This window comes from Mercenaria mercenaria, chromosome 6, assembly GCF_021730395.1.
Source record: "Mercenaria mercenaria strain notata chromosome 6, MADL_Memer_1, whole genome shotgun sequence".
Lineage (NCBI taxonomy): Eukaryota > Metazoa > Mollusca > Bivalvia > Venerida > Veneridae > Mercenaria > Mercenaria mercenaria.
The window spans coordinates 35,597,949-35,624,184 of NC_069366.1; the positions used below are offsets into that span (position 1 = coordinate 35,597,949).

Genomic DNA, 26,236 nt, shown 5'->3' on the forward strand with positions numbered 1-26,236 from the left:
TTTTTATTTTCTGCTCAATCGTAACTTGAGCCAATGCCAAATAGAAACACTGATCTTGAGCTTTTGATCTTCAATTTGCAGAACGAGTAAAATAATCGATAAATGTGCAAAAACGTATGTTTTTGATTATACAGTGCGCAGTTCAAATATCTTATTTCTGATAACTTAGAAGTCATACATTTCAAACAGCTATGTTGTAGCCAGATCTATGAAGAGAGCAAGTCAAAGCATAGAAGTGATATCTGACATCAGTTATCATTTGTTCCATCACACGTAGGTTTTCTTTCTCAGAAACCAAAGAGACACGGCCAGAAAAATGGAAACAAGAATGAGAATCATTCTAAAGAAAAGAAAGACAAGGACGACAAGGCGAAGGAAAAAGAAAAAGATAAAAAGAAGCAGACAAAAGCCCCTAAAGCATCAAAACCCAAAACTAAAGGAAAAGCAAAACCAGCTGATTCTGATGGAGCTGAAGTTGCGCAAACAACTGAAGACGATCTGGCATTAATAAACGACGCTTTTGAAGACAATGAATCGGGGGATGTAAAGGTCGATATACCAGAGGAAAGCGATGACAAAGATCCAGATGAAGCTGCAGAAAAAGCTGAAGAGGTAACTTGTGGACCATCTTAAGGATGACTTGGTTTACGTTTAATGTTATACTGTTTTGAATTGGTATAATTATGTAGTGATGTTTTTCCCTCAACACTGTAAACCATATAAGATAAATCTCTATTACATCTGATGAATATATAACTACATGATTGCAAGAGAACATTTTTAACCTTGTTCTAACTTTTTAAATATAAAGTCGAAAGAAGACAAGAAGGCGACTGAAGAGAAGAGTTCCGAGGATGAGGAAGGAGAAAGTGCAATGATGTCTGGTAATGATGGATATATAGAACTTGCATTGAAGGTCATGGCACGAATGTGTGATGGACAGAACCATACCTTACAGGTACACTAAGATATATGTTTTCAATTTAGTTTGTCTTTTAAGTAAAACTTTTGAAAATATAAGAAGCATTGTGACAAATGAAATGAATACAAACCATAATGCAGAAATGAGATAGGTAAATAATGAGTCAGTTAATTATTCTGCCAGTTTTCTGAATTTGTGCCGTCTCTGTCTGCACTGCAAAATGCATGACTTAGTATTTGGAGGAAACCAAACTATAATTTTAGAATGTAAATATAATTGTAGTCATTATCTTCACCGATATCTCTTTATTACAAATATTCTCATCATTATCGTCTTTATCTTCCTTGTCGTACTAACATCATTTTTCCACAACTGGCGTACAAATGTGCATAAATAATTCGCCGAGATCGATCAGGTAATTTTAAACGAGAGAGGGGAACAGGAGCAAATATGTGAATAGTCTCGACTAAGGAGAGTCTGCGGATTTAATGAAATATGTACCACTAATGTGTGAATAAAACGTTTTCTGAAATTAGTACCGTATACAAGCCAATCCGATATCATTATTATGTTTACTAAAGTAACGCAATGATGTCTTCAAAATGAGAACAATTCTATTTATTATTCACAGTATACAGTAGAAAGGCACAAGTAAAACGTTTGATATACCTGTTAAAACAACAGTTGTGGTATGAGTAGGATTAATTTATCGTTTTACCTTATTTCATTCGTGTAAAAATACCATTAAACATAGTGTGAAACCTGCCAGATTTTTACTAAAACTCAGAAAACCACGAAACGAACCCGTTCCTTTCTCCGCGTTGGCGTATCGTCACGGCAAGAGTATCTGTTGTAGTCTAACAATTCTTAAATTTGACAGTGACTGAAAAGTAACTTTATTACCGAAACGACTTAAGTATTCCACAAACATCGACTTTAACATGATGAGATAGTTGTAAAGGGGCGATTAGCCGTGCTGCATGAGACTCGTTGTGTAGACCTGGAAATAAAATTAATTTGCATAAAACACAGAACATGCTATCGAAAAAAATCTGATTTATAAAACAATATTATCAATATAAAATTTGTTACTTTGAAATAATATTAAGCAAAGAGCATAAAGAACAGAAATGATATCGTTGAAGCATTCAAGACGCGAAGCATCAGATCTAACTGTTAATGTTAAAATGTTGATGTCATTTTGCCGTATCTATCTACGCAGGATTACCTCCGAGATCAACCGGATAATGTGAAGTCCTTCAACATAGTAAGCGAGGTCACCCATTTTCTAAACGTGATGTATTCAAACATAAATGCACGAAGTATCGACTTGGTTTGCCAGCTCTTTGATACAATGACCGAATTCACAGCCGTAAGTTATTAATGAAAGCATTTGCGAAGAACAAAAGCGCCACGTGCCGATGTATGCGTTAAATATTTGCGATGCGCCGAGTCAGTTGACTATCTGGTACTTCTTCAAAGCTTATGGTATACGTAATATGTAATGATGGGAGCGAAAAGTTTAACTTCAGAGCAACTAAATCAGCTGAATTTTATTTTAATTTCTGCTTTCTATAACAATTGATATTATCTGTCATCTAGTAGGGGGATTCTATGCAAAGAATTGGTAGGCGAGACAGATTCAGATATCTGAAAAATACCACAGAAGCGAACTAGTGTCAAAATGTTCAGATTTGCCGTCGTGTAGGTACTTCACTGTGATGTATGAACTTACAGTACATATTTTGTTTTAATAAATATTACCATAAGACTATGAAAAAGTGCCGCGCACCGTCTACGAACTGTAGGCCTTTTAATACTGGTAAGTAAGCCTTTACTATTTTATCATTTAACGTATCTCTCGATTCAGGACTACCTAAGAGAGCAACCAGATAATGTGAAGTCCTTCAACATTATAGGGGAGGTCACTCAATTTCTAAATGTGATCTATTCAAACATAACAGCTGACAGCATTGATCTGGTAGGCCAACTCTTCGATACTATGACCGAGTTTACTGCAGTAAGTATTCCACATATACATAACACCACGGAGTTCATTATGAAAGTCTCGATTTTTTTCACATTTTGCACACAGTATATTTGGACTGTCTACATTTTCACAATATTTACTCCAAAATCACAACATGCATATCCAAGTCACACAAATGACCACAATCAATCAGTTTGCTTCACATTAATGTACTTTTTTTTCCAAAACAACTATAGCACATATGTAAACCAGTATACATTTTTTCTAAGTGACATTAATTCCTGAGTTATGAATGTAAAGTATAAGAATATATAATGCACCTTAGAAAACATTTATAAAGTATATTGATGCAGTTCCTGTAACGATGAATTCCCCAAATGACAAACATGATTTGTTAATTTAATTCTACTTTTGTCATTTCTAAGGGAAAGTGTCAAGTCGAGAAATAGAATTGAACTCTCATGAGTGATATCTCTTTAAAACAGCTACAGTTTATTTATTCAAAGCATGAGAAATAAACATGGACATAAGCCTGACACAAGTTATACCTATCCTCCTGAATTGACTTTACTCTGTAATATATTTGCGTGTCAGAAACTACCAGTAATTTATCTTTTAGGCATTATAACCTATTTCTGAATTTCTATACTGATATTTATATACAATTCTGTTCTATCTATTCATTTGTGACGGTAGCATACTTGTACCAAAATAAACAAAGGAACATTAAAATGGAACGCACTGGTCGTTTTTTGTATTAATTTATAACACAGAAATTTACAATCACGACGGCACTAACATTGCAAAGCTGAATACTTAACTTGAATCATCCATCAGTACAATTTAAGTATTCTGAGCAAAAAAAATATGAGAGAGGGACGCTAGTACTTCAGGTAAGTATACAAAGCTTACAGACACTCTTCCCCTGGAAGTCCTGAAACAGGTAAATGAATATAAGTTACTTACAGATTAAACCATTATCATGCGAGGACACTTAAAGCGTTTATTTGAGAAATTGTCGAAAAGTTATATTTGCATCAGTTTTACTATTACATTTACCATTATTTTTTCTGTTGTACACGCAGGCAAATTGTATCCAAGCTTTGTTCTGAATCACTTAATAAGACAATGTTGCATGCCAACTTTTCATCATATACATTGCTTTTAATTGCTCCAACTACGAAGCATTATGAAAAATGGTCGTCTTCTTCTTAAACGAAGTCAGTTTTATGTAACAATGTGTCTCCTTACGTTTCTGAAATGGTTCTGTTGGTGTTAATCTAAGGTCGTCAATTACATTCAAGTATTTAACAGTCATCAGCGAAGAATATGGTCTCCGTAAATGAATTTTGTTCTTAAATTGTAGGGCAATCAAGAAAATCGTATTGTAATATATGACAACAAAATCATCGACTACATAAACTTCATCTTGAGAGCTGGCGAAATCGGAGACTGTCCAATTGACAAGGTATTTGTGCATTATCAAAAGAAATACATAGTATGCTTCTAGTAGGTTTTACATGTATTGAAATAGAATTTATAAAGGTAAAACTGATACCAATCTTTGGAAGCAAAATAACAGCAGACTCAGTGAGATAAGGGCTAATTTAATGTTAAACAACCGTCATGCCCCAATAACTGGTTTAGCTGCACTTTAACATAAATACCGTTGAATGGTATCCATGATCCCAAAGAAACAGAAATGATGACAACAAATGCTTCCAGAATACAAACATTTTACTCTTGAACACATTCTTCAGATCTATTAATTTAATGTACATTAGAATGAATGTTGAGAAATAACTTTTATTATGCGTGATTAGAAAAAAGAAAACAATAATCTTGGTCAAAGTAATGAAATGTAAAATACGAGTTCATTCAAAGACGAGAAACTAGTTGCTTCTAAATATAATAATTCAATGTATGCATTTCTTCTTTCAGATTCTGTCACTTCGAGAAAGCATTTCAAACCTGGTTTTGGCATTAGTAGAAGAAAACGGTCATGGAAAAACACAAGTTGCAATGGTACGACTTTGTGACAAGTCTGTTGCCCATTTTTCCTACATCTTTATGATGATATGCGAAAACTGATCTACCAAATTGATTGATACTATATATTTTTTTATCTTAAGTTGGAATTAAGAGGGAATTTCATAACTACACGGAATAGTGCGCTAAAATCGGTATTGAATTTCCTAGAACATAAATATATTCTTTTTGTCAAGGCCAAGTTACTACAGCAAACTCTGCCCAAGGTTAATATCACAGTGGGCGAGTTTTTGTGGTGTTGAGGAAACTGACCGCGTTAATCCTAATCCAGGAGTTCTTTAATTTTTAAGATACGAATGAACGATATCACCTTTGACGCCCAAATCCACGTGCTGTGATCGGTCACCTTTTCATCTTTCATACCACTAATGAAATGTAATTGTCTTCATGACATTATTCATGATTTGTGCAGCAAGGCAATTGTTTCCTAATTTGATTATTTGTAATTTGACAATAATTGTATAACATTGTATTATTCACGTAATTATAAACTTGATTTAGGACTTCAGCTTAGGAAGTAAATGAATGCCATAGAAAATAGGTTTTACTTATTATATCCCAAAAGAAATCATGTTTCCTTATTATCAACTTTAGATTGCTTTATCTGAATATATAACAGTTACATCGATTTTAGATGATATATGAAGAAATGACAGCACTTTTCCGGGTATATATGTTTCAGTTTATTTTGTATATTACGAGATGGAAAATATTGCCTTCGGCTGATGACGTAGTGTTACAATGCGTTGTCCCATTTATGCGTTTTGTTCGTTTCTTTTTTTATGTTATGTCTATTGTCTCGTATGTCTGTCGTGTTGACGCCATTCCATTGATTATATTGCAATAAAATGTACCTTGCTGACAGGTATTTGAAATTTATATAACTTTACTATATCTTTTTACCAGTAACAGCTTGCAGACGATGCTTTGTCGAGTGTCGCTTACATTGCTTTTGATAGGCTCTGTTGAGAGATTCTACTCCTACATTTTTGTCTTGGTCAGTAAATTAGTGTATATAATCCAAATTGAATGTGTTTTAAATTTCTTACATGAAGACATACTTTTATCTATAATGATAATGTACTTTGTTTGTTAAAACTACAGGAAGTGAAAGATTCTCTTGACAAGAAAGCTGTTGTTACTCTGATGGCCGAAGGTTTTGAACATCACGGTATTGACAAGAAGAAACTTGCGGAAATGAAATATATAGAACAAGAAGGACAAATGCCACAACAGAAAAAGAGCAAAATTGCTGTGTTAAAAGAAAAACTCCTAAGATCAATTGGGGTACATATGACCGTGTAACTTATTTGAAAGTAATATATTCAGTCGAGTAATTTTGTCTTTGAAGAAATATTTAATGCAAAGATCTACAGAATATCTCTTCTAAAGAGATTTTTCTTCAGTGGCAATATTATTGATTAAAAAAAATGAAGTACCTTTAGGACTAGCTGCTACAAGTTTTAGCGAAAAGGCTAAAGGTGACACTATTAAAATCAATTATGTGATTTATTCTGTAGGTCACAGTTAAATAACTAAATACATTCTTTCAAATCATTATACACATGAAGACCAGTCATGATCAGTTATTATTGGTATGAACACCAGTCATAATGGGTATGAACACCCGTCATAATGAGTATCAGTCATTATGGGTACCAATACCAGTTACTACGGGAATGAACATCAGTCATTATGGAAATGAAAAGCAGTCAGTATGGAAATAGTCATTATGTGAATGAAACCCAGTCATTATGGGTATGAAAATCAGTCCTTATTGGAATGAAAACGAATGAAAACCAGTCATTATGTGCATGAAAACCAGTCATGATGGGTATGAAAATCAGTCACACCAGTCATTATTGGTATTAAAATAAGTCCTTATGGGCATGAAAACCAGTCATAATGGGTATCAGTCATTATGGGTGAGAATAGCAGTTATAAACATCAGTCATTATGGAAACGAAAACCAGTCAGTATGGGAATAGTCATTATGGGAATAAAAACCAGTCATTATGGGCATGAAAATCAGTAACATCAGTCCTTATTGGAATGAACACCAGTCTTAATGGGTATGAACACCAGTCATTATGGGTACGAACAGTAGTTACTACGGGAATGAAAATCAGTCATTTTGGGTATAAAAAACCAGTGATTACTGGTATGAAAATCAATCATTATGTGAATAAACACTAGTTATTATTGGTATAAACGCTAGTCATTTTACGTATGAACATCAATTATGATAGTTATGGACCACGGTCAGAATCAACATGATTATGAAAATTGTTGATACTTTTCCTTAAGTCTTTAAGGTGAGAATTCATCTATCCTTTTATATTCACAGAAGAAAGACAGCGATGAGTTTGCGGAAGAGTACGAAGATGTTGGGTATCGCCTGTACCTCATACTTGCACGAATGGTTGACATTGATCCCTATCTTCTAGAATCACGTGAGCGTTTATTGTTAATCAATTTGTCTTTATCTGACATTCAGTTGATTAGCTTTAAAACACTATAATTGTTATCTGCGGCATAGTCGGTTTTACCGGAAGTAGACAGGTTGCGAAACTCTTTTGTAACAGAACAGATACGATGACAGGGTATAAAGTAATCAAGAACTTAAACCAATATAGCTCTTATACATGTGTTAAGTCCTGAAATTTCGTTTATACTGATAAAAAGATGCGTTACTGAAATAGTAAGTGAAATCATTTTGTCTCATTGTATCTTTCCATTTGCTTTTTTTCTCACATTTCAGTCAGAATGACACCATTGCAAATGAAAGCTTACAACTTTTACAAGAAGAATTGCCAGTCAATCGAGATAGTGAAGGACGATGAACTACAGAAAGCCAACTTCCGCGTTAAAACTTCGGTATGAGTATACTGATGTTTTTCACAAAAAACTGACATATATATGAAGGGCACCACAGGGTTGATAATAATAAACTACTCATATGTGACGTCTCTAAGGAAACCGCCGATGTTAGCACAGATTACACTGATATCATAGTATGATATTTATTCATAATCACTTTAGGGTTAGGCCATCATCCGTTATCTACTCCAACCCCCATATACACTGTCAGCCAATATTGTTTAAGCATATGAAATTGGAATGATAATAGGTCGCGGACCAAATAAAAGATAAGAGTAGATTCCTTGGGAGCACCGGGCACAACAAACACAGCCAGAGCCACACATCACAAAGTAGACCTATCAAAACTAGAAAGTATCGTAGAAAGGTATAGCAAACGGGTTGCACATTTTATTACCTCTCATGAACAGACTCAATCAAACCGAGTCTGCTATCATCTTTCTTTGCTTCCAAAAGATCTTTTTTCAGATTTTATTAACTATCACAACAGCAATCGTTAAGTGCCGTGTGGCGGCTGTAATAAGTCCCCCCGTACTTGGATTCAGTGTTGTTATATTTTCTGGTCCTTTGGGATCATGGAGTCCATTCAACATATGTGTAATAGAGTTCCGCTTAAGCCGGTGCTGGGGGCGTGAGAGGTGTTTCACATTTCATTACCTCTCATGAACAGACTCCGTCAAACCGAGTCTGTTATTATTCTTGTTGGTTGCATTCTTTGCTTCCAAAGGATCTTTTTACAGATTATATTGCTTTGAATATCCACCAAATAGTTAATGATATGAGTGACATAAATATGGGGATGCCGTAAAAAGTGGGAAAAAGAAAAGGCAGGTAAAAGTGGGAATATTAGGCATAAGGGGCGAGGATGTGGTTAAAGGGAAGTAACAGCGGTAAAGACACGAGCCGGACAAAAGGCAAGTTGAAAATAGGAGCATCACCTTAGAAATCAATAAGAGGTACCATTACACCATTGAAAGAAACTGTTTGAAGTCAGAGCCCCAAGAGCATACTTTTTAATGGCACGACATGGCAAATTTCAAGACAAAATCTACTTCTGCTGTTTGTTTTATTGGGATTTTTAAGAAACATAATTGTTACAATTTCAGCATATTCAAAAAGCACTGTTTACAATTATAGTGCCCCATCCAGTACAAGAAAACACCATGTATGAAATTCTTGCATGGAACACTAACCTGGGATTGGATACCTGCTCTGTATCACGCATGCCGTTAGCTTGTAAACAGTCCTGGTGTAACAAATGGCGGGAAGCGATAAAACGGTTTTACGAGTTAAAACAACATTTATTCCGGTACCCGTTGAATATGTGATACAGAGCGGATATCCTCTGTCGACCTTGCATTGCATGCAAAAAAGATCAATTAATAGAAGTTACCGATTTATCATTTGAAACCTGAGTGTCAATTGTCAGCCCCGGCAGCATTTGAAGGAACGAATACAGACAGTCGATAGGCAGTTGTTATTGTTATAGTTGACTCGACAGTATGTTTACGAGTAACATATGGTTATCTTGTACTGCATAGAGTATCTATAGCTTGAATTGTATTGAACATATAACAAAACAGGCATAATCTCAGTGCGTTTTAAAAAGAAAAAATAATACTGGATAAAAATTGGCTATGGTGCAGCACGGGTCTATGTCCTGACCATAAATTTCTGTTTATTTGATAAATATATCTGTGTCACAAGGGACACATGTTGAACAGGTTGTGCATATAGCACGTTTACTGTGTCTTATTTTCTGAGCACGTGCTAATATGCAATCATAATTGTACATGTCAGCCTATTCCGCCAAAGTCATTTATATTGCATTTCAAGAAAACACAGTAATCAAGGCAATGATCGTGAGTCTTATCCTTAAACATAATAAAACAATTCAAAACCTTGTTTGAACGTAAACGACGCCAACGAAAAATCCTCTTATATTTCTCACATTTTATTGTCCATATTCATACGTGATCTTCACGTCGGAAACATATGTTACATTAACTGAATATCTTGTCCACGACAATATATTAGAAAGAACATTCTTACATAGTCAGCACGTTATTCGTTTCGGTCTGCGTGTTTGAAAAGATCTAGTAAGACTGAAAGAAGGCATTCTTGCATGCCAAATAAGATTTTACCGTGTTTTTGCCGATGCTGGAAAAGCTCAACTTACATCCATAGGTGTAACATGACTCTGTTACATTTGTATTTATGCATGAAATCGTAAAGATATACGCTGCTGTAGTAATAGTGTTTAAAAGTAAAGCGTTAGTCTTTCATTATTGAAGAATACCGTATGCAAGTAAAAGAATCCCTCAATAGCTGAAGGAGCACATGGAGTAGACTGGCTATCGGGTAACAGTTTTGCAATAACTCGACTGGGCCTCTTTACCGCTTGAAAAGTTACCCTTGAGCAAGATATTTCCATCCGCACCATCAGCCGGTGAAAGATTCTTTTATTCATGCAAGAAAACTTCTTTAAGTACACATCGTCATAACAAAATTGAAACCCGTTTATCATGTTATGATGCCACATGTCATAATAAAAACGTAACACATTTATCATGTTTCAAGAAAACACCTGCTGGCGTTGTCCTTATTGTGGCTTTTTTTATATATAAGTTTCCATACACCCATTTAGCAAAAGGAGAAGGAAATACGACTTGAAATTAGAGTCCAGTTACATAGGCTAATCTTATTAACCTGGTTTAATCGAAACTTGGACGTATTTCAATGACACGTTATCTGCTTAGAGGCCAACTGTGCTTTCACAGAATAACCCTACACATCGATAGAAATTATTCCCAAGAAAGTAATCTATTGTCGTTGACCAGAGTGACGAAACAATATAAATGCCTCTATCAATCTAGTAGACCAAATAGTTATTGTATCTTTTATTTTTTCAACAGTTCATGCAGTAAATAAGCATTTTCCAAACCTTTACAGGGACATCCGGCGATACAGGTCTATCTATTGTTGCACCTCCTGCAATAGTATTCATCCAGAATATTGCATATTTATATTTGTTATCTTCCCTTATTAGACTCTTTTACATTTATTTGAAAAGTTAACATAGTAACCTGAATAGTGCTTCTAATATAGTTGAGCACTTTACTTAACAAACCTGTAGACCCCTTTTCTTTGCTTTAACGAAGAAGCTTCATGCCAGTTCTTTCAGTAAAGTAAGCTTTCAGTTAATTTGCTAGTATCATTTTGCAAAGTATTTCCTTTTTGCAGCTATTGTGTAAATTTCGTAAAAGACTAGACTTTTTTTATTAGATCTTGTTAAATGCATTTCGGAGGAAGCTTTTTGTTGTTTTTTTTTCTGCTAGTTTTCGTTCAGATTTACTCCGGTTTTCTTTACCCTCTAGACTGCTATTGCCAGTATATCTATCCATAACCCGAGTTCGTCAGTTTTTCACAAAGCTTTTACAAATTATCTTCCTGTATTTTGTTTTCAACTCTCTTATTGTTTCCTGATTTTAAGACCAATGCTTTCTGAAATCTAATCTATGGTCAAACTTATTTACTGAAACAGGTCTTACTTAAACACTTAAATAATACGTGTATGTAGGCTTAACAAAATTTTACAAGCTAATACATATATTACCATACATTAAGTCAAATTCTCGTATCATTTAAGTAACTGGTATATAAATCCTTCAGTTTATTAACGAATATTGACTCTAGCGTTTTTAGTCTTCCGAAATGGTAATGTCTTTGAACATTCTTACGTGTAAGGTTGAAACGTATTCAAAATGCACTAGATCAACTAAAGGGAAAACATCGTTCTTTTGCAACCATTCTTTCATTTTGTCAAGGCACAATTATTTGTTTGAACATTGCTTTTGTAAAAAAAACAAACAAATTTGTTATTGTTATTCATGTTCAGTCCATGTTAAACATTTCAATTAAATCTTTCTTTATGTATGTATATTTCAAATTTCATGTAATCAAAGTTTATACATCACTGTGACATGATACAGCGAATCTCTGTCTTATTGAAGAAAACGCCAATCAATCATATGTGAGTTTAGCAAAAATTATTAAAATTTGAATATTTCTTTTGACAAACCAACCACATACAAGCCTAGCGTGGTGGTTGCAACTATGTGTTTACATGACTGCGTAAACTAATTCAAAACGAGACATTTGGTGTTGCACTTTTACTACTACCTTTCTTACTTAAAATTAGATTCATATTTTTAACAGCGAGTTCTTCGAGAAGAAGTCAAAGAAATGTTGAAATGGAGTGTTGACAGGTCGTCACCTAGCAACAAAATTCGGGACCTTATGGCATGGTCTGTAGATATAATGAAAGACATCGCTTACCAGAGAAAGATACTGAACAACCCGGTCGCAGTAGTTCTTACGAAAGGATGGTAAGTTATTATACTTCAGCATGCATGGTGACTGTACTAAGTTTAGGCGATTTAAAATTTTACAATAGTGAGTGCGAGAATTTGCTGTAATAATCAACTGTATTTCAATATTTTTGCTTTATAATGCAATGTCTAACTACTCATTAATAAGGGTGTTATTTGTTTATAGAAAAAAAGTTGAAAGAAAGATGCATTTCATCATTTTATGTTAATTTTCTCAGAAGGCAATTTACTTTTACACAAGCCTTTCATCAAAGCAATGATTGATGATATATTTCTTAGATATGCCATTAACCCGTTAATGTTTCTGTGATGACAATATGTATCTTTATTATTTCCACTTAAACTCTATTGCCATTTTCTACCCAAGGCTTGTGTGGAACAATTCCGTGACAATTTTGTCATTTGCTATCAATATTCTGATGTTGATGACATGGAATGCAAAGGCATCACTAAGCATGTCAGGAATGTATAAAAACACCACAGCCCTACCACCAGAACTTGGAGAGTAAGTTATTGTCGTCTTCTGGTTTAAAATTAAGTGCTGCACCACATAAAACTGTAAAATGCGTTTTGAAAACTATACTGATATAGTAAGTGATTCTGCGACACATTCCTTTGAACAGTGGTTCAATAACAGAAATAGTTGTTGTGTCTTATTACATCTGAAAAGACAATGGTGATTGCTTTTTGTTACATCACAATAAAAGTAACTATAAACATGTCTGTGTATAATTGCTATTAAAAAGGAAAATAGTCATCATGTATATAGCCATATTTGGGAAATTGATATATCTCTGTGTATGCTTTGGGTTTGTAGTAGCCTAAATAGTGTCAACGATGGATGTAATATTGCAGGTACCTAATGCAATGTACAAGTGAAATGTGTGTTCTTTTTTTGTATTAATCATACGAAAATAAATGATTATACATACACCATATTGTGATGTAAAAGAACAGATGTAGTAAAACGCACAAACCTACCACCTAGATTTTCAAAAAATCAGATTTCAAAGCGGCTATTGCTAGACTTTTACCGCTGTCCTTAATTATATATTCAATATCTCTATTAATGTGTAATGTTTTATATAAGTTTGTGTAACAAACAATAGAATAAGGTTTCAAGGTAGAAAAAGTGAAACTTGTGAAAATTTTAAGAGAAAAGTAATCATCCTGGTTAAATCTGATCTCTTCACTTGAAAAAGAAGACACAACAATCCTCAGTCCAAATATTTAACCTCTAGGCTTCGATGTCAGTTAAAGGTTATTTAAAAGGAAGTTATAAATTAAATTATATTTATTATTATTTATTAAATTATATTATTAAAACCATTTATCATTTTTGTTCTCAATTATTACCCCTTTGCAATATTAAACAGTGGATAGATGCAGAAAGTTCCCTGACAATTATACCTACCTGAGTTGTTGTTGTTTGCGATCACATTCGTTCAAATTATATGAAAAAACAAAACTATCAGCAGTTGCAAGTATGGTATGTGGACGATATCCAAATGGATATTTAAACTATTTTCCATGTGTTTTAACGTTAAAAATATTGTACTACATTTTCTATTTCAACAGTCCAATTCCTGAGATTAGCAATCTTAGTCCAGAAACGTATGCCTTGGTTCTATTCGTGCTTGGTGGACTGCACAATGCGTGTTGTTTTCTGGTAGTTATCAGCTATTTTGTAGGCAATCATCCGAGGCTTCCTGATCCAAAAGCTGCATTTCTGGAAATCAAGTAAGACTCTGTTTGTCTCGTTTCTGTAGCATTTGGTATGTAAGTGTTTACATAATCAGATGCTGAATTGAAACAACATGTAAATAAATAGAATGTTTACTGACTTGGTGGTTGGATTTTGAATCAAGAATTTTATCTAAACTTTTACTTTGAATTGCATTTAATATAGCAAAAATGAGGAAAATATGAAACAGAAACAACATTGTTAGAATTCAGAAAACAACGACAGAAAAGTAAGAAATGTTAAACCAGTGAACTCATAAAAACATTAACAACAGAATGACGTCAGTAACCTGGTGTGGGCAATTATTAGTGTATCCCTTCTCGAATGTATAACATATGTTTTAGATAGTTGACATATGAACTGCTGTTTTGGCACAGGCCTTAAAATCGGTTAGTTAGAGTGATTGTTCTTGCTCATTGCTAAACGGAGATTTTAACATATTATTGTCAAACATGAAATATGTCAGATCAACTCAAAGACAAAGGTGGGGCCTCCGTGGCCGAGTGGTTAAGGTCGCTGACTTCAAATCACTTGCCCCTCATTGATGTGAGTTCGAGCCTCACTCGGGGATGTGAGGAAGCTATCCAGATGACTTACGGAAGGTCAGTGGTTCTACCAAGGTGCCCGCTCGTGATGAAATAATGCACGAAGGGTACCTGGGGTCTTCTTCCACCATCAAAGCTGGAAAGTCGCCATATGTCCTATAATTATGTCGGTGAGACGTTAAACCCAACAAATAACAAAAAAAAAACTATTCTTCCTTTTCAGCTTCTTGAAATTTAAAACATTATTCTACAAAAAAAAAACAAAACGAAATCGCCACATATGATTATAAATCATATATTTCAGAACATGTACTGTTATTCACTATATTATGATGCTATTGTTACAGTTGTTGTTTTTATACCGTCCTTTTTGGTGTTTTTGTAGTTAAACGTATTGTATTAATTATATTCAGAGAATATTTCCTTGCAAAAAAGAAGGAAGAAGATGATGGAGATGAAGATAAAGCCAAGGAACATGTTGCTAAAATGGACGCAAAGCTTCTTAGTTTTACAACATTTTACTACCTTGTAAGTTTGGTGTCCTCTTGAATCAATTTATATTTTTAGAATAGATGATGATGACGGTCATTCTAAATAATTTGACAATCAAATATCATATTTAAGTGCGAAATAAATTATACAAGTATAGAGGTCACTCAAAATTGCCTGTTGACAGAGCGTTTCGTTTTTGTTAGATGATAAGATCTATTGCAATCAGAATTAATCTGCCAGTTCCGTTTCCATGTCATGATCACTTTTTGTCATCAACTTCTTTCACTAATTTAAGCAGAAAACTCATTTCATATCGAAATACACAACAGATTTCAAATCAAACAAAGATAGGACAGTTACTTTAACGTTAAAACGTGCAATTATGATGTCAGAATTTGATAATGTCTTTCGGAAAAAGTTCTCTCTGTGATACCAGATTCTAGTCACTTTTTTTTTGAGACGGTGTCCTCCAAATTGGAATAATTCCGTGGTTAAAGGAGCACATATTTCAACTATTAAACAAATGTATATTTGTAGAGTTTCCTTGCACTGTCAATCGGAGGTACAATGTTCCATGGCTATTTCTTCGCATATCATCTTCTAAATATAGTCAACGGAAACCAGCTTCTTAGTGGCGTCATCAAAGCTGTTACACAGAATGGTATAGTACATAAATATATCAGTTTATTAAAATTCGATACTGTCTCCAATTTAACGTTCAGAACGTAATATTTTTGTTATCAACGTAATGAATTCGGCATCATTATACTTCCAGTAAAGTGTTTGCAAGAAAGTCGTCAATGGGAACAAAAACAGGAATATTTAAGCGAGTTAATAAGAAATCTTGTCTTTTCTGCTGTTTTAAAAGTGCAGTTACCATGTTTTTACATAATGTGTTGAGCAATTTTATATCAAACATATTGTTGACCATTTACAGCATATTCTTACTGCACTATTCAACCGTTGAAGCAGTATAATCCGTATACTGGTTATTTCCGTATTTTCTCCGATCATATAGTTGAATTAAATTTTGCAGAATGTAGAATATATATATATAAACACAATAATAGGACAATTTTTATAATAATGATTATAAAACCGCAGTTAGATCAGTTTCGTTAGACAAAAAGGGTATCGTTTAGTCAAACACCAGGATAACGCCAATGTAATGAACGTTTGTCCTTTTTATAAAATAAATATCGTTTATGATTACTCTTTTCCAGTTACATGTACTGATCTCTACTTTGACAAAGCTGTTTTCCTAAATGCATGTGTAAAATCAAATATTATCATTTTATTAAAAAATGTTTGGTGTTTCTTTTTTTGATCTTCCGTCATGCTAAAACGTTAACGCATTTATTATTGCACCGTTGATTAGACTGTTGGAAATTTTTTAGTTTAGCTTTTGTTTTGTGTCATATTTCCATAAATAAACAGGGATACAGCATGTTTTAGAGACCATTTGATTGATGAATGTACTTCACATACGTAAGCAGAATGTGATTAATGTTTTTATTCAGGACGGTCGTTAGTTTGGGTTGGTATACTTGGATTGTGTGTGTTCTACCTCTACGCCATAATTAGTTTTGCTTTGATGAGGAGCATGTTTGATCCGAATGATTATCTTTATTGCGACACACTCTGGCAATGTACGCTAACAATTATCAGATACGGTCTGATTGGGGATCTGTTTGATGTAAGTATATCAATTGTTGGACACAGGTTCCACAGAATATTCCCACTTCGCTCATGGTTGGCGATATATTGGCTGATATAAGCTGAATCCAATTTATTAAAGGTTTCATTCATGATATATAGTTTACTTTGCCACCAAACCACAATGAATTAGATTTTATTTAAAATAGTTTTATTTGTTTACTATTGGTTTTACACCATACCCAATGATATTTTGCAATATAATGTCCGCCTGTTAAATATATGTTTCGTTTCTGGATTACGTAATAATACTTACTGCAAATATTCTTCATATTAGCTTGAGGTGGCACTTGAATGACTCTAAGGTCGGCGTGGAGAGTAACAGAGCCGAATTTACGACCAATTGAACCATTTTAGTAGTTTAAATACTCTGATAACCGGGTCGGGAAATTATAAGGCAAACAAGAAACGTTTCTTCATACTTTTATGAACAATAAAATGAAATTTAATGAAATTAATAACGGCATTTTAACATAGTTAACTCAAAATTATTAAGTGCTTGGCCTGTTACTACAGCGTTACGAGTATTCCGGTATGTATAAGAGCTTACTTCACCCCGGAACGGATGGCTATTATGAACGCTCTAAACTTACTGGCCAAATCCTTTTTAGACTATTAAAGCACACAGAACAGAGAAGAATTTCCGGATGTTTGGATTTGTTGTTTTGTATCACGTATCTTTCTTCATATTCATTACCACGATTGGGCTGAACATCATCTTCGGTATCATTGTCGACACTTTTTCCGAACTGAGGGATTTAAAGGTAATATTCAGTGGTGCAAAGAAGAGAAACACTCACATTGATGTAATTCAATAGAATATCTTTAACTGTAAAGGCATTCTAGTTTTCTTACGCCTTTTGACTGCATTGAACTTGAAACAAAATGGCCGAAAGTTTAAAAAATGAAGTTTGTAATTACTATAAGGAAATGACTTGTACCTACATAAATCTCTTATATAAATTTATGTTATCTCTATCAAGTGACAGTATTATTCACCAAATTGTGACAACAAGTAATTATTTTTGAAGTCCGTTACTTTAGCATTTGTTGCAATTTGTTGTTGATATTATTACTATGACATTTCCATTTTCAGTGGACAGCCGAATCTGATATGAGGGATACTTGCTTCATTTGTAGTAGGAACAGTTACGATTTCGAACATCATGGCAATGTAAGCTTTAAAGATACTAAAAACTATTATGACAATATTTCATATTTAGAAATATGAAATGTCACCACACTGTGTCTTGAGTAAACAAAACATGAACATGATTATGTGTATTAACAGTGCAGTGTGTTAAGGTCTAATGCATGGAAATATAGTATGCCCATAAAAAACTAGATTTCTTAGCAAATGGTATAACCTAGATGACGATTAATTTTGATTGTAGTTCTACTACAAACACAGTTATAGATGAGCTTAAACATACACGTATTTCACGGGACGTTTCTTAATTTAACGAGTAAAATAGAGCTTTATTACAAATATACACTCATAGACATTTATAATCGGTCACCTATGATTTTCATATCTTTCGTTAAGACTACGCTGAAAATAAAACAATAAAGTATACCACGCATGGTTTAAAAGCCATTTTAATGGAAAATTACCCTCACGAATAAATAGCATATGGAGACAAAGGTAATCGAGAAAATTTCAGTCGTGTAATTTAAATATTATCCAAGTTATCGCATTTACATTGTACAACAGTGAGTCAGTGACCGATTTTAAAAGTCTATGAGTGTATATTATGTACAAAAGATTTTTTGTCGTAATACAGCATGTATTTTACTAACGAATACAAAGACCTGTATTCACGGAAATATATTCAACATGAAATGACGCGAGTTCCGTGCGTCAAAATGTTCACCTTTTTACATGAGTTTTCGGTCTTATCTATCTTAAAATATAGTACATTTTGTAAGTCTTCCCTGATATAACACGAGAAATAGGTATACTCGTATAATGAAAGGATCATTAAAATAGTACCTTGACCTGCAATGATACTGTTATAATAATCCTTTTTTATATCAGGAGTATATGTATTTGGCACAGACAACGTATTACAAGCAGAATGTTGTTTCAAAACAGTAATGTTGTGAAAATTTGAAAATACTTTAAAATGGTTTCACATTGGAGTAATTGTTGAAAACATAGTCACAATATATATATTTTTTTGCAATTTTGTTTTATTTGTTTAATTTGAATTGACATTATCAAAAATCTTTAGATAATATAAACGTGCATTTAATAGAAACCATGTTGAAAATAAATGATGTCTGGAAAAGATATGCAAACGTGCATCGTCGAAATTATTCTAAAACATTCTTTTTATCGTATTACCATTTAAACTCAAGACGATTAAAAGCGTAACAGTTATTCATTCGTTAGACATTCATTCGTTATTATCCATTTAATGCTATTGGCCGTGTTTGTTTCTTATGCGATACTTGGAGCGTGACCATTGTCACCTGCGCACGAGAATTTCATGTCATACAACATTCACAACGCACATTTACAAAGATCTAATTTTATTACATGTTTCAGTCGATTTCGAACTTCTTAAAAGATTGCCGACGACTAAAGTGTATGTTTATTAAATATTTATCGACAATAATTGCTGTTAAAAAAGATTCATTCAATGCATTATTACGCAACAATGTCAATCACCATTCAGTCATTTCGGTACGAGAGTCATCGAAAAATCCGGACAAACTGTGATAAGGGCTCCTCGTATGACATCAGCACGTCATTGTTTTTAGTAACTGCAATAGCTTGTACGACATTATGCAAACGTAAATAGCCTGCCCGCTCAATAGGGATAGCGCAGAACCACTGATCGAGCGGTCATGACTTTGATTCCTGGGCGAGGTGTACGTTCTCCGTGAAGATTTGATGAAGGGCTTTTGTCTGAAATTATTTGTATTCTGCCTCTTATTCATGTTGAAAAGCTGAAAGCTACTTTCGGAGAATACATACGTGCTGTCACAGAATCCAGGAACACCGGCTGTATTAACCGCCCGCCGTTACATAACGAAAAAACTGTTAGAAATATACACTGACTAAAAGAGGCGTTATTAATTTTCTTGAGTGTAGTCCGCTTTTGAAAACAACATTGGTTATAGGGCAAGATGATATATAAAGATACCTATGCAAGCCAAAAATTGCATAGTATATACATAAAACCGATATTTGAAATTACCTAAATGTGACAGTTACACGCAACACTGAAGAAATATTGCAGATATTTAACTTGACGATATGCAGCTTTGGATAGTAATTTAAGTAATATACGGAAATGGTTGCATGTTGTTAAATTCATAATTGAATTACATCATGATATTTGTTCGCTTTGATCCTTCAGGTAGTTTTGCACATTTGAGACAAATATTGTTCTATGATGTAGAATTCTGTCCAAGCTATACCAGATTACGATCATTTCAAAGCATCATTGTGCCCGAAGAAATTCAGCCAATGAAATGATAGGGCCGTGTGCATTATTTTCTGTTAGACTTATTCGAAAATATTATTCCTCTAAACAATTTTCTCAGTCGACTTCTGAGAAACGCGTTTTTTGGAAACATTTCCATAGACAGAAAACGTTTCACAATGTAAATTTTAATGAAACTTTTCATACTTATGTGCTTAGTTTTCCCCAATTCGCCAAATATCAACTGTAGTTTTTACATTGTTGCTTATGTTATGAGCAAATTAATCCGAAGAAAGGTAGAAGCGCTGACTGTTAAACGCTTGATACATAGGATGAAATAGATTATAGGCAACATTTATGCTACTCGTATAACGGCTACCAGGCATTATTCTAAACTTTCCAGATACACGACGTAACGCCGTCATTTCCGTTTAATCAAACGTGCAGAACTACTTTAATTCTTTATTTGATGTTTAAATTTGTATGTAGTATAATTATATATACTTATACTGCCATGATATTGTATTTCTAGGGGTTTGAGCAACATGTTCGTCATGAGCATAATATGTGGGCGTACATATTCTTCTTTATCCATCTGGATGGAACGAAACTCAATGACTACACAGCTTTGGAGATGTATGTCTTTAAACATGTGAGTTCTTACACTTACAATTAAAACAGACTTCTGTTTTCTGAAATAGAATATTTCTAACGTTCTTATTATTAGAGTGGTTCTAACAGGACATTGTATGCCTTTACACTGCGATTTTGTTTTGTTTACTTATGTAAAATATATTTCACTGCGAAATAAGGGTTCGTTTCAACAATTAGCAAATTGAGTCGAGTATCTTCAGAGATATGATACTTTAACTTGTTACAATTACTAAACATTAAAATGCTTGCTCGAGAACAATACCGTTTTTCCTGCAGCTAAAACAAAAATACATAGAATGAGTGTCACTAATTATTTAGATCAAATGGCATAACATATAAGTTTGAACAAGCGCTTCTAGAGTTATGGTTCCTAAATTAGTCAGCATTTAGAAGTTGATTATATAAGTAGAGTGCATTCTCCTTGATTGATTATCGGTCATACTTTATGCTGTTAAGTAAATGATTCTTTTATGTTACATAACAAATATCCGGCCTGAATTAATATTTGCAAAACCAATATATTCTATAAAAGTAAAGATTTTACTGGCAAATATAAAAGTAATAAACAGTTCTTGCAATTTAACCAAGTTTCATTAGGGTTCAATGTCTAAACACATTGACATATTAGCAAAAACATACAGATAACAGTTCTGATATATAAATTGGACGACAAAAACAATATTTTCGGCACGAAGTTATTAAAGCGAATGACCATGTATAGCTGATTTTGGGATATGATGATACTTTTTTTCAGCTCCAGAAGGAGAATTATGACTTCTTCCCATTGGATCGTGCCCTATCTCTTGCTGCCATGGGTCAAGACTCGACAGAAGTTAAGATAGATGATTTACTATATCATGTGACCTCGATTGTACAGAAACAAAAGAAAGAGGTATATTGTTAACAGAAATTATTTCAAAGAGAACGGATGTAAAAGTTTTTCTTTCCGGTTTGTCATTTTTGAGGTATATATGGAAAAGAACATTGTTCCAGTGAATGAAAAAAAATCAGTGTTAATAGTAGTGCATTTGATTAGAAATCTTTTAAACGGAATATAAAAGTCTTACATACAAATATGAAAATTATATAATCAACCAATCCTAACAACGGCGATTTTCAAGCTTTGTGAAAACTAAAATTGGTTCAAGTAATTTCGTTTAATGTACTGAAACAATACGGTATGGGCATCTTCCAGACGCCTAGTTTAAAGGTCAGGATCAGACGTTTAGATCAAGTGTTAACATGGTATTAAAAATGTCCGTTTTGTGTTCCGTCTCTAACTCTGTTGTCCATCAAGTGATTATAACATTCCTAAGCGCAAATGTTTTCGATAATAATACGTGTAATGCACAAAATCCAAACCACTGACGTTAAGGTCCAGGTCACACGTAGGGGTCTAATGTCAGCAGGATTCTTTTTCTGTCCTCTCCATAACTCAACCAACCAACGAGGGATTTTAATATTTCTTGGCAGTAATTTTCCCAATATAAAGACCGTATGCCATGCACAACTCAAGATCCATGTCACGCTCTTTGTCAGCTCCATGAATATGCCCTCTATCAATGCTGTTAATGTTATCTGGCACAAAATGGCCCCCACTAATGTGATCATGTGTCATATGCAGCTCGCAAATCCACTAGGTCAAGGTCACTCATAAAGGTTAAAGGTAAATATAGCTAAGAGGGATTTTGATATTACCTGGAACGAACAAATGTTCTTCATTATCAGTTGATGTGTCTCGGACAACACCTAGATCCTAGACCCTAGCTGAATGTTCAACGACACATGAGAGGTCAAATATTGCAAGTCATTTTTCTTTTCAGGATCTTTTTACAGATTTTATTATCTGACACCCTTTCATCCGCACACGGATATTTAAATAACTTGACATAGATATCTAATATAACAAACTTATACGGACCCTGTTAAAACGTTTGTTTGTATATTTTCTTCTGTTTTACTTCGTTTTACTTCCTTTTAATACCATGGAATACGTTTTTATCTATCTCCGTATCAATTTAAAAATTATGTATTTTTATTATTCTTTTGATATTCATTCTTGCTAAAACAAAAACAACTGAAGATTTAAGATATACAAATTGAAATTGCAAACATTTTGCATTATAACAAATTGTATGTATAGCACACTATTGTATACACATTTTCGACAGATATCGGATGATTACGTAATTCTCCAGTTGAGAAAATCAGCCACTTTCCAGTTTAAGACTATATTGCATGGCAATACTTCATTCACTTGTTGTAATAATTATTTAACAATTGCTTTGTAGCAGCTTTTATTTCGGTAATATATTAAAAATCATTGATATTAAGGCCAGTTATTGTACCCTCAGACAACGAAGATGTAAGCGGGGTGATGGTATACTGGTTTCAGGTTGTCTGTCTGTCCGTCCGTGCCCGCGAAATGATGGTTAAGTGACTGCATAACGGTACTTTCTCTTTGATGTCATTCATTCCGTTCTGTGTATGTGACCTTTTTCTTTTTATGTGACTGTTAGAACAATAGGGAGAACAATGGGGGTGTCACATAAATACCGTTTCGTTAGAACGTCCGTCCGTCCGTCTGTCCGTAGACACAATCTTGTGCGCACCATCTCTCCTCACCCACTGACACAATTTAATGAAACTTCACACAAGTGATCAGTTACAACTGTAGTTGTACATGGTGCATGTTAGGTTCTTTCAGAATGTTTTGCAGGGTTACGGGACTTTGTTTTTTGTTACCATAATATATACATAGAGTCTGCATAGACAATTTTGTGCGCACCAACTCTCCTCATCCCCTTGACACAATTGAATGAAACTTCACACAAGTGATCAGTAACAACAGTAGTTGTGCATGGTGCATGTTAGGTTCTTTCAGATTTTTTTGCAGGGTTACGGGACTTTGTTTTTTGTTACCATAATATATACATAGAGTCTGCATAGGCAATCTTGTGTACCAACTCTCCTCATCCCCTTGACACAATTTAATGAAACTTTACACAAGTGATCAGTAACAACAGTAGTTGTGCATGGTGCATGTTAGGTTCTTTCAGAATTTTTTTGCAGGGTTACGGGACTTTGATTTTGTTACTATACTATATACATAGAGTCTGCATATGCAATCTTGTGCGCACCAACTCTCCTCATGCCCTTGACACAATCGAATGAAACTTCACACAAGTGATCAGTAACAACAGTAGTTGTGCATGGTGCATGTTAGGTTCTTTCAGAATTTTTTTATAGAGTTACGGGACTTTGTTTTTTATTACTATGCTATATACATAAAGTCCACATAATTATGCAAGCCAGTGTGTGTCAGATTGCAATGTACTGTGTCAGTGCGTGCGGTGGGTACATTCATCACCTTCAGTGATAGCTCTAGTTGTACTCTGTAAACTCGTTTAATTATGTTGGCATGATCTTTCATTATTTTTACTTCTATCAAAATGGATGTTTAATGCCGCTATCAATTCGTAGATTTCCAATTTTAAAGATATTATGTTTGAGAATTTTCTTTGTTCGCTGAAATATGATTTCGTGAATTGGCACAACCGTGAAATCCCCGAAACATTGTCCTATAAGTATATGAATGACTTTATGTTAAGCTGTATCTCATTATCATTCAAGGAACTTGAGAAAAAACGATTTGAAGAGAAAATGCGACAAGCGGCATGGGAAGAGAAACACCGTATGGTACCAATACAGGGCTCTCTAAATATTGCAGCCAATGAAGACTACCTTCTTGTTTCCGATGAGCAAGATGATCAGATTTTTGACACGCTTGTGGTTGGCAGTCCACCACAAGGTCTTTCACCATCATACTCGCGGAGAACGAGTGTAGCTACAGCAACAAGAAGACAGAGCGCTGCAGGATCAGGTTATCAGACACCGCTCAATCGTCATGACAAATACCGCCGGCGTCGTAGTGTAAGTCCAATGGAGCAAAAGGATTCATTGTTCCGTCTTGTCAGTCCTTCGCGCGGATATGATGACGACCAATTATCTCTTTCCGGAACACAAGTCTATGGATGGGAGGAAAGAATCCACAGCCCAACGTTACTTGGCTTAGATGAAGATGTACTTGATATAATTCCTGTATCGTTCAGCAGACGACAATCTTTTGACAGGCTACGTAGTCCAAGACTGAGCATTGCCCCAGGCCATAGAGAATTACAGACCTACTATTCAGAGTCTGACCCTACCCCGTACCTACGCCAGCTAGCGCAACAATACTCGCAAGACAGAGAAAGACGTCTTTCTCAACAATATCCGGAGGGCCAGCCTCTTACGCTACCTCCAGAAACGGAGAGGGGGGATGCAGACAGCATTACCTCCGAAGATGTACCAACAGATACACAATTTTAAAACATTTACAGGCTTAAAAAGAATATGTTTGAGTAATTTCGGGAACATTCGCATCCTATTTAAAGGACAACTGAACAAATACACTGTACAGCACTCTTTACACGAACAGAGCTAGGAATATGTCCATACACTGATTTAACACTGGTTGATATTTTTATTTAGTCTGTATACAGCTGCAAGATATTTAAATGTAAGCAAATACGGAGCCTATGTATGTGTTATTGCTTAAGTGAGAATGGAATCTTACGTTTTATTATATGCAATGAGCATTTAATGAATATGCTATTGATACCTTATTTGTATTATATTAGCAGTTATTTTAACTGATTCACAATTGCAATCGCTTGACATATTGTATTCAAATAGCAATTGATGTTTTAATTGAATAACTATTTTGCAATCTTTAATCATATTGTATTTAATCTTCAACAGATGTTTTAGTTGAATTGCTGTTGCAGTCGTTAGTCATATTGTATTTAATTTACAACTGGAGTTTTAACTGAATTACTTTTGCAATCATGAGTCATACTGCATTCAGTTTGCAAATGATGTTTTAGTTTAATTACTTTTTGCAGTCATTAGTCATATTGCATTTAATTTACAATTGGTATTTCAACTGAATTACTTTCGCAATCGTTGATCATATTGCATTTAATTTACAGCTGATATTTTAACTGAATTACTTTTGCAATCGTTAGTCATACTGCATTCAATTTGCACTTGATGTTTTAATTGAATTACTTTTTGCAGTCATTAGTCATATTGTATTTACTTTTGCAGTCGTTAGTCATATTGTATTTAATTAACAGTTGAAGTTTTAACTAAATTTCTTTTGCAATCGTTACTGCATCCAACTTGCAATTGGTGCTTTAATTGAATTACTTTTGCAGTCGTTGGTCATATCGTATTTAATTTACCATTAATGTTTTAGTTGAATTACTTTTGCAGTCGTTAGTCATATTGTACTTAGTTTGCTATCAGAGTTTAGAGAAATATTGGACTGAACCTTCAAGTAAGGTGGTATGTTCTTTATACATTATTATTATTA

At 34.1% G+C, this 26,236-nt stretch overlaps 1 protein-coding gene across 1 annotated transcript in view; it reads left to right on the plus strand.

Annotated features, from left to right (window-relative positions):
* The window catches only part of LOC123550555 (inositol 1,4,5-trisphosphate receptor type 2-like), a 73,478-nt gene extending 47,584 nt beyond the window's left edge, over positions 1 to 25,894 (plus strand). The window contains exons 49-67 of the mRNA XM_045338987.2: positions 292 to 612; positions 812 to 958; positions 2,793 to 2,942; positions 4,279 to 4,380; positions 4,854 to 4,937; positions 6,066 to 6,248; positions 7,309 to 7,414; positions 7,723 to 7,838; positions 12,060 to 12,229; positions 12,600 to 12,737; positions 13,811 to 13,972; positions 14,935 to 15,049; positions 15,551 to 15,674; positions 16,534 to 16,709; positions 17,341 to 17,493; positions 17,826 to 17,903; positions 20,696 to 20,815; positions 21,572 to 21,709; positions 24,451 to 25,894. Of these exons, the coding sequence (XP_045194922.2) occupies positions 292 to 612; positions 812 to 958; positions 2,793 to 2,942; positions 4,279 to 4,380; positions 4,854 to 4,937; positions 6,066 to 6,248; positions 7,309 to 7,414; positions 7,723 to 7,838; positions 12,060 to 12,229; positions 12,600 to 12,737; positions 13,811 to 13,972; positions 14,935 to 15,049; positions 15,551 to 15,674; positions 16,534 to 16,709; positions 17,341 to 17,493; positions 17,826 to 17,903; positions 20,696 to 20,815; positions 21,572 to 21,709; positions 24,451 to 25,188 (3,321 nt within the window). The 3' untranslated portion in view covers positions 25,189 to 25,894. The remainder of the gene's footprint in view (positions 1 to 291; positions 613 to 811; positions 959 to 2,792; positions 2,943 to 4,278; positions 4,381 to 4,853; positions 4,938 to 6,065; positions 6,249 to 7,308; positions 7,415 to 7,722; positions 7,839 to 12,059; positions 12,230 to 12,599; positions 12,738 to 13,810; positions 13,973 to 14,934; positions 15,050 to 15,550; positions 15,675 to 16,533; positions 16,710 to 17,340; positions 17,494 to 17,825; positions 17,904 to 20,695; positions 20,816 to 21,571; positions 21,710 to 24,450) is intronic.
* Positions 25,895 to 26,236: the final 342 nt, after the last annotated feature.